This window comes from Malaya genurostris, chromosome 3, assembly GCF_030247185.1.
Source record: "Malaya genurostris strain Urasoe2022 chromosome 3, Malgen_1.1, whole genome shotgun sequence".
Taxonomy (NCBI): Eukaryota; Metazoa; Arthropoda; class Insecta; order Diptera; family Culicidae; genus Malaya; species Malaya genurostris.
This window is the reverse complement of record NC_080572.1, coordinates 32,236,723-32,249,791: the sequence shown is the minus strand read 5'-3', so window position 1 is coordinate 32,249,791 and position 13,069 is coordinate 32,236,723. Positions and strand designations below refer to the sequence as shown.

The following is a 13,069-nucleotide window of genomic DNA, read 5'->3' as shown; positions in this document are numbered from 1 at the left end:
AGTGTTTTTTCACGATGGCGAAATGAGGTGCATATTTTCAAAGAATTTACTCCTAAATTCATCTTATTGGCAGATCTTGTTAGTTAGTGAATATGTAAAACTACTTTGGGACTACTAGTCCCCGGTTTCCGCTTCGAAAGCACCGGTGATAGTGAAGCAAAACTCCAACAACGGAACTTACTTCGAATTCTCAGCAACGGTAAAACCGATTTTCGCGAATCATGATTTATTTTAATGCTCTTATTGTCTTTAAATATACTGTTCAATTTCATCCACATCCGATTTCCGGTTTCAAAATTAGAGGGAGATGAGTGTTAAAACATTCAAATCCTTATTTAAAATGACGATGCAAAACCGGTACACGTCGATACGTGCTGGTACTAAAGAAGAAGAACCCACCTCCGGCTTTGATCCGTTCGTAGTGTGATAGCCTGTTCGCACTATACCGGGACGACCGGGACGGGACCGTCCGGGACTATCCGGGACGTTTTTTTCCTCATCGGCGATGACTGAGCTGCCGGCGTGTGTATGTATTGGAATCCCGGATCCGGGATAAAATCCATTTGGTTGCCACCGATATTCCTCGCCGAGTTTTTCGCACCGCCGGCGCTGGAAAAAACTTGGCGAAGAATATCCCGTCCCGGTATAGTGCGAACAGGCTATGATTGGTTCAATTTCTTAAAGCGTGCATGTAGGCCACATTTAAATTTAAATTTTTCAGGTGAAAAAAGTAAATTATGTAAATTTGTGAATCTTTTGTTCAATTGGTACCTACTTGTTAGTGTTATAACAAAATCATGATAACGATGCTTTTCTGCAAAAGTACACGTATTGCCTTTCTCATATAATTTCATAATGCTTTCATAGAATAAAGTGTGTTTAAAATTGCACACCGTCATTTAAAGCGACGATGCAAAAAAGAGTAAATTTCTTCTAGATTTGACTCAAAACTGATTCAATTTGTAGCCTATATTAGTTAGTTACTAAACGAACCGACTTCGGTTCTACTGGTTCCAAGTTCCCGATTCCAGAAGAACCGGAAATAGTGATGAAAAACTCTAAAACGAGACTCACTCAATTTTCTCGGAAATGATTTGATCAATTCCCACAAACTTAGGCTCAAATAAAAGTTCTTATAGTTTCATAGGTCACTGGTTAATTTCATCCGGGTCCGATTTCCGGTTCCAGATCTATAGGGCGAAGTATGTTTCCGATTCCAGATCTATAGGGCGAAGTATCATTTAGTGCGACGATGCAAAAAAAGTAAAATTTTTATTAACTTGACATAACTGTTTACAAATTGAAAAGGTTATGTTAGTTTATACCCAAAGAAAGTTTCTTATTTTATTCAAGATAGAAAAAAATTTCTTGACAGAATCTGAAATTTTTGGAAATATTAGTAATGTGAGAAAGGCATCATTACACCACTAGGTGGATTAAGACAGGTTTTTTTATTTGCAATTTGTTAGGTTGTTTTTCTTGAGAGATGACTTGAATGGCTCAAATTACCGGCAATTCAAATTTTTAACACGAACCAGACGAGCTCCGACGAGGCACCGCATGTGTGTTCCATAGGAATTAATAACAAGCCTCACATGCTCGAGCACACAGTGCAGGCGAAAGTTTGGAACGGAGTTTTCCGGGTTGAAGCAAAGGAGTTGATTTGGTAAACATGATGCGGGAGTGTATTAATTCGTAATCAGCTAACAGCGATAAAAAGATCAATTTGGAGCTCGTAAAATGTGCCATTTGCCATGAATCAGAGTAAATTATCGATGGTATGAGAAAAGTTACTACAAACTGCAATACTTACCATATTTTGGTTTGGGCCTGAATTACATTTACCATCTGTGAATGTGGTTACTTTTTGTTAGTTTCGACTATAGATATTTTAACCTTAAGGTCATTTGCCCCTTCGAGCCAGAAATACTTGATAACTCTTTGTGCGGGGTCGGAAATCGACATTTACTTATCCATCGCGTTATTAGTTACATTCCAGCACTGGAGTCTGAAGTTCTAACATCTGATAGAACTCTACGTCAAGAGAAATGAAAATATCTCAGAAATTTCTACACTTGTCTTGGTGCCTAAATCTTTTCAACACTCATTTCCCGGGATATATGTAGCGATCCCTGATAGTGGTTTCAGAGGGTTTTTCTGACTGCTTCCTGTGCTTTTGCTCGAAGAACAGTGAGGATTTCATCGGTCAAATGGGTAGTTGAGATTTTGTTTCGTACAAAGTTATTTCGACATGCAATCGAAAGTCGACAAATTTTATATTTCTTTATTTGGTCCAAATTTTGCATAAGTATTCTTCGCGACTAAAGAGGACAATTTTCATCGTCAGCTTGCCATTTCAATTCTAGCCTTACTTTTGGGAAAATCTGATATTACAAAACTCCCAATTTTGAATCGAAACAGTGTTTAACAAAATTATACTAAAAACCATTTTCGAGACTACTAACTACTAACTTTTATTAATCATCATTCAGTAATAGCCGTTCAACCGAGAAGGTTGTGTATAGAAGCGTACAGTTTAATAACGCTGGTTGGTTTACACGCGTTAAATACGACAACGGTTGAACTACAGGTAGAAACCTGTTGGCAGCAGCCGTTAAAACGTATAGTCGTGCTGCATAAGAGAGCCCTAGTGCTGGGCCAAGCTGGTGAAGGAAACAACAAAGGGCGTTTCCCAAACTCTACCCAGGCCGCAATATACAGCCACAAGTGCTGAGCAGGAGAGTGCAAAGACACATCGAAGAGGAAGAGTGCAAAGGCACATAGAAGCAGGAGAGTGCAAAGGCACACCGGTGCGAAGGCACTTCAGTGCAGAAGCATATCGGTGCGGAGCACAAGGAAGAAGGAGACAAGACAACTCGGTCTTTCCACTGCCATACAACACGCAGGTATACACCGGTGACTTGCGCTGGTTGCAGCTGGCGAAGACGAAAGCAAATCGGAATTCGAGTGGTGCTGGATGTCAGGTAGCAGTAGCATCACATCATATTCTATCGCTACAGCGAGCTTCAGCATTGTATCAACGTCCAGATACATCCAACAAGAACATCTAGAGCAACGAGGATCTACACGGCAGTGCAACGGAGATAGACAACAATTTCAAGGTAGAAGTTTTTTCTTTTCCTTTTGATTGAGTACTGTGTAGTGTTGGTTTCAAATTTTATTTTAAAGTTTAGTTAAAAATTTTAATGTAATGGATGAATCCATGGACGTAAATCCTAGCATGAATCCGATACCCCCACGAACGAAAAAATATCAGGAGAGCTCTTCTGGGCCTTGGATAGTCTTTTTTAGACGTATATCAAAGCCATTAAACATTTTTCAAATTAATAAAGGTTTGACATCACGATACTCTTCAATCAAAGAGATCATAAAAGTAAATAACGATAAAATTCGTGTTGTGGTAAATAATTTGAAACACGCGAATGATATTGTCTCTTCGGAACATTTCAATAAAGAGTATAAAGTTTACATACCCTCCAAAGATGTCGAAATTGACGGTGTTGTTACCGAAGCGAGTCTTTCGGTAGATGATTTACTCAAGCATGGTGTTGGTCGTTTCAAGAACTCTATGCTTGAGGGTGTGAAAATACTGGAGTGCAAACAACTGTACTCAGTAGTTCATGAAGAGGAAAAAAAAGTTTATCGCCCATCAGACTCGTTTCGAGTGACATTTGCCGGGTCTGCGTTGCCGTCCCATGTCTATGTCGATAAAATTCGCCTCCCTGTTCGGCTTTTTGTTCCAAATGTAATGAATTGTACGAACTGCAAAAAATTCGGCCACACAGCTACTTACTGTAGTAATAAACCAAAATGTATTAAGTGTGAAGGGCCTCATAAAGATAATGATTGCAACAAGGAAATTGAAAAATGTATTTATTGTGGGAATAGTCCTCATGATGATATTTCAGTATGCACTGCATTTAAAGTGCACAAAGACAAAATTAAGCTTTCTTTAAAAGCACGGTCTAAGCGCACATATGCAGAAATGCTTAAAACGGTCATTGATGTCCCCCCTTTGGAAACCGAAAACGGGTTTTCAAATCTAGAGGAACCAGAGGACTCTGACTCTGACGAAAATAGTGAAGGTAATTCGTTTATCACTACCCAAGGGTCAGTTAAGAGAAAGAAGTCTTCCTCCAAATTACCAAAAAAGACACCTAAAATTTCATCTTCAAAAAAAGATCCCCGTGTTAAACAAAAAAAGTCAAAACCAAAGACTGTGCCTCCTGGTTTGTCAAATTCACAAACCAATCCAGGATCTAGTACAGAAAAAGATAATAATCCAGTGGGCTCCATTTCACAGCCACCAACAAGATTACTGAAGTTTTCGGAAATTGTTGAATGGATTTTCTCAGCATTCAATATATCTGAACCCTTAAAGACCCTCATAATGGCATTCCTTCCAATAGCTAGAACCTTTTTGAAGCAGTTATCAGCTCAATGGCCAATTGTCTCAGGTTTTGTATCTTTTGATGGATAATTTATCACCCGTCGCAAATGATACAATCACTGTCCTGCAGTGGAATTGTCGAAGCATCATGCCAAAACTTGATTCATTTAAAATATTATTGCATAGTCAAAAATGTGATGTATTTGCTTTATGCGAAACATGGCTTACTTCAAACATAGCTTTAAATTTTAATGATTTTAACATTATACGTCTCGATAGAGACTCTCCGTATGGTGGAGTGCTTTTGGGAATTAAGAAATGCTATTCCTTTTATAGATTAAACATCCCTTCAACTTCTAGTATAGAAGTTGTTGCTTGCCAAATAAACATTAAAGGCAAAGATATTTGCATAGCTTCGGTTTATATTCCTCCAAAAGCACAAGTTGGACAGCAACAGCTTAATGAAATGGTTGAAGCCCTTCCTGCACCACGATTGATTCTGGGGGATTTAAATTCGCACGGTATTATGTGGGGTTCCGTTTACAATGATAGCAGATCATCTTTAATACAAAACATTTGTGACAATTTTAGCATGACGGTATTAAATATGGGTAGCATGACACGGATCCCAAGACCTCCGGCACGCCCAAGTGCATTAGATCTATCTCTTTGCTCAACATCAATTCGACTAGATTGCACCTGGAAAATACTGCCTGATTTACACGGTAGCGATCATTTACCAATCATCATCTCAATTAGCAGTAGCAATTGCATTGCTACTTCCGCTAGTATTCCATATGATTTGACAAAAAATATCGACTGGATTAAATACCAAAGTAGTATCTCTAGTATTTTGAATTCAATGGAAGAGCTCCCTCCACTTGAAGAATATGACTTCCTCATTTGTTCGATTCTGGAGGCAGCAGAACAATCCCAAACTAAACGCTTTCCTGGGCCAACGACTAACAGAAGGCCTCCCAACCCCTGGTGGGACAAAGAGTGCTCAGAGGCTAAACTCGCAAAACAAAATGCTTGCAAGACGTTTCTAAAACGGGGAGGAGGAACTCCTCAGAATTTTGAAAAACTTATGGTTTTAGAAACCAAGTACAAGAGCATACTTCGAGCCAAAAAATGTAGCTATTGGAGACATTTTGTCGAAGGTTTGTCAAGAGATACCTCAATGAGCACTCTTTGGAACACGGCCAGACGAATGAGGAATCGTACCGTGGGCAATGAGAGTGATGAATACTCGAACCGATGGATATTTGACTTTGCTAGGAAAGTTTGCCCAGATTCTGTTCCTACGCAGAGCATTATACGGGAATCTCCTCCAAATAATGGTTTTATTAATAACCCATTTTCAATGATGGAATTTTCTATAGCACTCTTGTCTTGTAACAATAACGCTCCAGGGTTGGACAGAATTAAATTCAACTTGGTGAAGAATCTGCCCAACCTCGCAAAAAGACGTTTGTTGGAATTGTTCAACAAGTTTCTTGAGCAAAATATTGTTCCACCTGACTGGAGACAAGTGAAAGTTATCGCCATTCAAAAACCGGGGAAACCAGCTTCCAATCACAACTCATATAGACCCATTGCGATGTTGTCCTGCATCAGAAAATTGTTCGAAAAAATTATTCTACGACGTCTCGACACTTGGGTCGAGACGAACGGTTTGTTGTCAGATACTCAGTTTGGCTTCCGTAGAAATAAAGGGACGAATGATTGCCTTGCATTACTTTCGTCTGACATCCAAATTGCCTTCGCTCAAAAGCAACAAATGGCATCTGTATTTTTAGACATTAAAGGAGCATTTGATTCAGTTTCCATTGATGTTCTTTCAGACAAGCTTCACCAAAATGGACTCCCAGCGGTTATAAATAATTATTTGCACAACCTTTTGTCAGAGAAACACATGCATTTTTCACATGGCGATTTGGCAACACTCAGAAATAGTTACATGGGTCTCCCGCAAGGCTCATGCCTCAGTCCGCTCCTCTATAATTTTTACGTAAATGACATTGACAGCTGTCTAGTAACCCCATGTACACTAAGACAATTGGCAGATGATGGCGTGGTTTCAGTTACTGGACCCAAAGCTATTGATCTGCATAAACCATTGCAAGATACCTTAGATAACTTGTCCGATTGGGCTGTTCATCTTGGTATCGAATTCACGGTGGAGAAAACAGAGTTAGTCGTCTTTTCAAGAAAACATGATCCCGCGCAGCTTCAGCTCCATATGATGGGAAGAATGATCCAACAGGTTTTAACTTTTAAATACCTCGGGGTGTGGTTCGATTCCAAATGCACGTGGGGAGGACACATTAGGTTTCTGATAACAAAATGCCAACAAAGAGTAAATTTTCTTCGAACAATAACAGGATCTTGTTGGGGTGCTCATCCGGAAGATCTAATAAAATTGTATCAGACAACGATACTTTCAGTGATGGAATATGGATGCGTTTGCTTTCGTTCCGCTGCAAACTCTCATATTATCAAACTGGAGCGAATTCAGTATCGTTGTTTGCGAATTGCTTTAGGGTGCATGCATTCGACACATACAATGAGTCTTGAAGTTCTGGCGGGAGTTCTTCCATTAAAAGATCGATTTTGGGAGCTTTCATCACGCCTGCTAATATGATGTGAGGTGCTGAATCCCATGGTAATTAATAATTTCGAACGACTAGTCGAGCTTCGATCTCAAACAAAATTCATGACAGTATATTTTAACCATATGTCACAGGAAATCAACCCTTCAAGATATATTCCTATCCGTGTCCGCCTCCTAAATGTCCCTGACTCAACTTTATTTTTCGATACATCCATGCAGCGCGAAGTGCGTGGAATCCCGGATCATCTACGTTCGACGGAAATCCCAAAAATATTTTCAAGTAAGTTCAGGCATATTGACTCTGAGAAAATGTTTTACACGGACGGATCGCGAATTGAATAAGCGACAGGGTTTGGTATGTTCAACAATAATGTTTCGGCCTCATTTAGGCTTCAAGAACCTGCATCTGTTTATATAGCAGAGCTAGCAGCAGTTCAATATAGTTTGAGTGTAATCGTCACATTAATTCCAAACCATTATTTCCTCTTCACAGATAGTCTGAGTGCAATTGAAGCCATTCGCTCAAACATGACTGGCAAGACTGAACCGTTTTTCCTGGGCAAAATAAAACAGTGCCTGAACGACATATTGAACAATAATTATATAATCACTATAGTCTGGGTCCCGGCTCATTGCTTCATTCCTGGCAATGAAAGAGCCGATATTTTAGCCAAACGTGGTGCTATTCAGGGTGAAATTTATGAGAGACCAATTGCTTTCAACGAATTCTATAGCTCGTCTCGCCAAAGAACACTTGCCAGCTGGCAAGCTTCTTGGGATAAAGATGATCTGGGTCGGTGGATGCACTCAATTATTCCGAAAATATCGACAAAGGCATGGTTCAGGGGACTGGATGTGAGTAGAGATTTCATTCGTGTGATATCTAGACTCATGTCCAATCACTACACGTTAGATGCACATCTCCTTCGAATTGGGCTCTCCGAGACTAATCATTGTGCTTGTTTTGGCCTTACCTTGGTGTGTTCCGGTTCAAAAAAAACGTCCGAGGCCAAATATGCGGACAGTTCTCCTACCTTTCCTTTCAGGTCTCAACTGCAGCAGTGTATCAACCGGCAAGTGCATCTACAGGTAAGTAATTCCCATGCAGATAGCCAACCAAAGACGAGGATCGCAGCACCAGGTAAGTAAAACGATTTCAGCACTTTTACTAAATCAAACTATATTTTACTACTTTTACTACTTTTACTACACTACATTTACTACAATTTACACTTTGGCCTTGGTGGCCGACCTGTCGCAATGAAGGCTGAACTGAACTGAACTACTAAAAACGAAACCGATTATGTGATCACCAATACATACAATGAGTCGGTCGACTATTCTACCTTGCCGTGTACAGTTCTTGACTTTATGCGCAAAGCGGCTCATTTAGAAATCATCCAACCTAACTTCTCGAAGAGGATTGATACTTGTATAACAGTTTCGCTTCTCTCTTTATACTATACGTAAACATTAGCCGGCCACCTAAATTTGTTTACAAATTTATATTCACACATAATGTTAATGTTTTTTTTTTCAGAGCTAAATCCTTTAAATTCAGTTAAGTGGAACAATTTGTGTCTTCTGTAGTGGATGCTGCTACCCCTTGAGTATCTTCTTGTTGCGGCTGCATGTCGGTGTTCATCGGAAGTGGATAAATTTTGGATACTGGACGTGTGTAAACACCAGCTGCAGTTTTCACTGTTACCACTCTTGAGTGACCGTCTTGACCAGGATAAGTGGTGATGATTTGAGCAAGAGGCCAAGAGATTGAGATCATCTCGCACTAAAACTAGTTGGCCTACTTCTAATTGGACCGATTTTGAAGATTTTTGATGTTGGCTGTTTATTTCGGTCAAATACTCCTTTTTCCATCGAACCCAATGTTGTTGAATCAGCTGCTGTAATTGCTGATAGTGTTTTAATCGATTGGGTTGTATTTTAGTGTAATCTGGATCTGGTAATGCTCCCAATGATGATCCCGTAAGGAAATGTCCTGGAGTTAACACGTCGAGCTCAGAGGGATCTTCCGAAAGTGGAGTAAGTGGACGAGTGTTCATGTTGGCCTCGATCTGCGTTAATAGAGTGACGAAATCTTCGTACGATAGTTTACATTGACCGATCGTTTTGATCAACGAAGTTTTTGCTGTTTTTACTGCTGCTTCCCATAGCCCTCCGAAATTGGGTGCTCGAGGGGGTATGAATTTCCATTGAATGCCTCTATTGACACATTCATTGACAATTTTTTCATGACTAGGTTTATCGTTGAGCATATGATACAGTGCCAGTAGAGTATTTTTTGCTCCCTTGAAATTAGTTCCATTATCGGAATGAATTTGTTGAGGCAAACCACGACGTGCTATGAAACGACGTAAAGCGGCGATAAATGCGTCTGTGGAAAGATTGCAGACCAACTCCAAATGCACGGCTTTAGTAGCAAAGCAAATAAAAACAGCTATGAATGCTTTTTGCGGGGATGCTCGGCGATGTACTGGTTTCATATAAAATGGGCCGCAATAATCCACTCCAGTGATCGTGAATGGTCTACTGGGTACAGTACGAGTCTTGGGAAGTTGACCTACGGACTGAGTAGCAGGGACAGGGCGGTGGCGAAAACATATGAGACACTTACGACACACAAAATTAACCAAGTCTTTACCACGTAACGGCCAGAACTCTTGCCGAATCGATGCCAATGTCATACGAGGGCCTGAATGCAATGTGAGGGTGTGATAATGCTGTGCGATGAGGCGAGATAGTGGATGCTTACTTGGGAGAATCATAGGGTGCTTGGCTTGGTATACTTCTTCGGAGTGTTGAAGCCGGCCACCGACACGAAGGATTCCATTAGTATCAATTATTGCACGAAGATATTTCAATGCTGAATGTGATGGAAGTGGTCGCTTGTTTTTTAACGCCTTCAACTCTTCGTGGAACGTTTGCTGCTGCACACCTTTGACTAATGCTTCTTTGGCTGCTTGCATTTCTTGTATTGTGACAAATATATCAGTTGGATGTTTAAATTTACTCTTACAAGCGTTTACGAAGCGTAGTATATAGGCTGTAACACGTACTAGCTTTAGAAATGACGAATATCTCTCATATAGACAGTCTACGGTCGAGTTTTGTTGAACTACTAGTACGGTTTTTCTTCTCTCTAGAATATCTTCTGGCGGAGGTTCTGGATTATGGTGTTCAGGCCAATTTTCCTGCGATTTTTGGAGCCAAGCTGGGCCTTCGAGCCAAATCATATTTGCGATGAAGTTCCTTGGTAGCATTCCACGAGATACATAGTCGGCCGGGTTTTCGACTCCTTTGACGTGGTTCCAGTTATGTCCTCGAGTAAGATTTTGTATTTCAGAAGTGCGATTTCCGACGAAAGTCTGCCAAGTGTTGGATGGTGCTTGTATCCAGTGTAGAGTGACGGTGGAATCTGACCAAAACCAGCAAGAAGTTCCTTCCATCCGTAATGCTGCTGAGACCCGGGCGTATAGTTTGGCCCCCAAAAGAGCAGCACACAACTCCAAGCGAGGTAGAGAAAGCCGTTTGAGTGGAGCTACACGAGATTTTGATGATATGAGCGTAACCTTGATTTCGCCATCCTTGTTGGTCGAACGCGCATAAATACAAGCTCCGTATGCCAGTTCCGAGGCATCGCAGAAAACGTGAAACTGAGTATCCGTTGGTTTGGCTAGGAACAAACATCTTGGTATCTTAAACGATCTCAACTCAGGTAACTGAACGTAGAACTCTTCCCATCTAGCGTTTACAGTAACGGTAACTGGATCATCCCAACCAACGGAAGATAACCAAAGCTGCTGCATGTGTATCTTAGCCCAAGCTATAACAGGTGACACAAGTCCAAGAGGATCGTATAACTGAGCTATCGCCGAAAATATCTTTCGCTTTGTCCATTGCTCGCCATGTTTGATATCGCGAACGTCGAAGCAAAACTGATCTGGTCCAGTCTCCCAGGCAACTCCTAGTGTTTTCACCTTCGGTTCCTTTTCAAAATGTAGAATGGTGGGTCCTTCCGGGGCAATTTCCAAAGCTTCTGAGATATTTGAGTTCCATTTTCGAAGCTGTAGTCCTGCTTCCGCCATAAGTGTTTGTACACCGAATCGCAATCGCTTAGCATCTTCAATAGATTCCGCTCCCGATAGAAAATCGTCCATATAAAAATCTTCCGCTACTGCAACAGATACTGATTTTTGGTTTCTCGCACTGTTCAAAGCCAACTGCTTAAGCACTCGTGTTGCCAGGAACGACGATGGAGAAAGACCGTAGGTGACAGTGAGAAGCTCATAAACCTGAATCGGCTCTGATGGGTTGAAACGCCAGACAATTCTCTGCAATGGTGTATCTTCTGAATGTACGCGTATTTGCCGATACATCTTTTCTATGTCGGCAACCAAAGCGACAGCGTGTTTGCGGAAGCGTATCATTAGATCTAGCAAATCATCCTGTATTACCGGTCCAGTAAGAAGCGCATCATTGAGAGAAAAATTCGTAGAAGTTTTTGCTGAACCATCGAACACGACTCGCACCTTTGTTGTTGAGCTTGATTCCTTGAAAATTGGATGATGAGGAAGGTAACAAACTGGTTTTTTCTCTTCCCGCAAACCGTCCACTGAACCGATGAGCTTCATATGTTCCAGATCTAGATACTCTTGCATGAATTCGCAGTACTGCTTCTTCAGTTCGGAGTCCTTCGCCAACCGCCTTTCCAAATGTTGAAATCTTCGTATTGCTGCATCCTTCGATTCTCCAATCATTTCGTGGAAGTTCATATGCTTTGGATAGCGCACTACATATCGCCCGTTTGTATCACGACTGACCGTATTCCGGAAATGTAGTTCACAATCTTCCTCTTCTTGGGTCCGAGGCAGCGTTTCCGATAGTTCTTCGATTGTCCAAAACCTTTCGATGGATTTATTCAGCGATTTTGTTACAGCTAAGTTGCAGCTCACTGTTGATATTCCACCGTTCCAATCGGATTCACCTGCTGCAACCCATCCGAAAACCGTGTTGACAAAAACTGGAAGAGTATTGTCGATCCTACGAATTTGTAACCGACCACCATCCATAAGATGAAAATCGTAATAAAACTGTGAACCAAGTACCAAGTCAATCGGACGCGAAATGTAGAATTCAGGATCAGCTAAATCCATATCGGACGGTGGATTCCAATGCGCCAATGGTATAGATGTAGATGGCTGATTGTCTGTTACCTGCCCCAAAACCAAGAATTCCATTGGCAACGAAAAATCTAGCGTACGCGAGCTAACAACCGTAGATACTTCCCAAGAAATATGTCTTCTTGTTTGTCCGATTCCGCTAATTTCCACTTTCTTGTCGCTACGTTGAAGTTTGAGAAGTTGACATAGTCTTTCTGACATGAGATTTGCCTGTGAACCTGAATCCAGCAACGCCCTAGCGAGATGTGTCCGTCCCCATCTATCCTTCACTTTCAGTATCGCCGTCAGCAGGAAAATATGCGATCCTGTGACCCCCATCGCCATGTTAGATGATATAGATGCGACCGAACTAGAAACCAAACCACCAGAGTTCGACGCAGCCCCAGAAGTCGATGGAGACCCACCAGTCTCAGTTGTACCTGCCGCAGAAGATGAACCAGAACCAGGAAATCCGGGATGAAGTAAAGAATGATGCTTCTTAGAACAGGTTCTGCACCGATATTTCGACGGACAATCTCGTGCCAAATGATTACGTCCCATACAGTTACTGCACAATCTCTTAGAGTTGGTGATCTGCAGTCTTTTATCAACTGGATACTTAAAAAAGGTCGGACATCTTGCAATAGAATGTTGCTCGGAACATACAATGCAGTTTGGACCCGAACTATCAGTCGCCGCGTTGACCGATACCTTCGCTGGTCTGTATTTAGCACCGTTCGGAGAAGACAAATAAGCTGAACTTGAAGAGTGTTGATCCACAGAAACTGCATCAAGCACACGTGTCTGCTTCTTCAGAAAGTTTACTAATACGGCAAACGATGGTTCATCGTCACCTGAAGCATGCTC

General features: G+C 41.3%; 1 protein-coding gene across 1 annotated transcript in view; it reads right to left on the bottom strand.

The window, feature by feature from the left end:
* Positions 1–12,547, bottom strand: part of LOC131433756 (uncharacterized) — a 47,987-nt gene extending 35,440 nt beyond the window's left edge. Inside the window, exons 1-2 of the mRNA XM_058600349.1 lie at positions 9,796–12,547; positions 8,889–9,417 (exon numbers count right to left, since the gene is read on the bottom strand). Of these exons, the coding sequence (XP_058456332.1) occupies positions 8,889–9,417; positions 9,796–12,547 (3,281 nt within the window). The remainder of the gene's footprint in view (positions 1–8,888; positions 9,418–9,795) is intronic.
* Between the last annotated feature and the right edge of the window lie 522 nt (positions 12,548–13,069).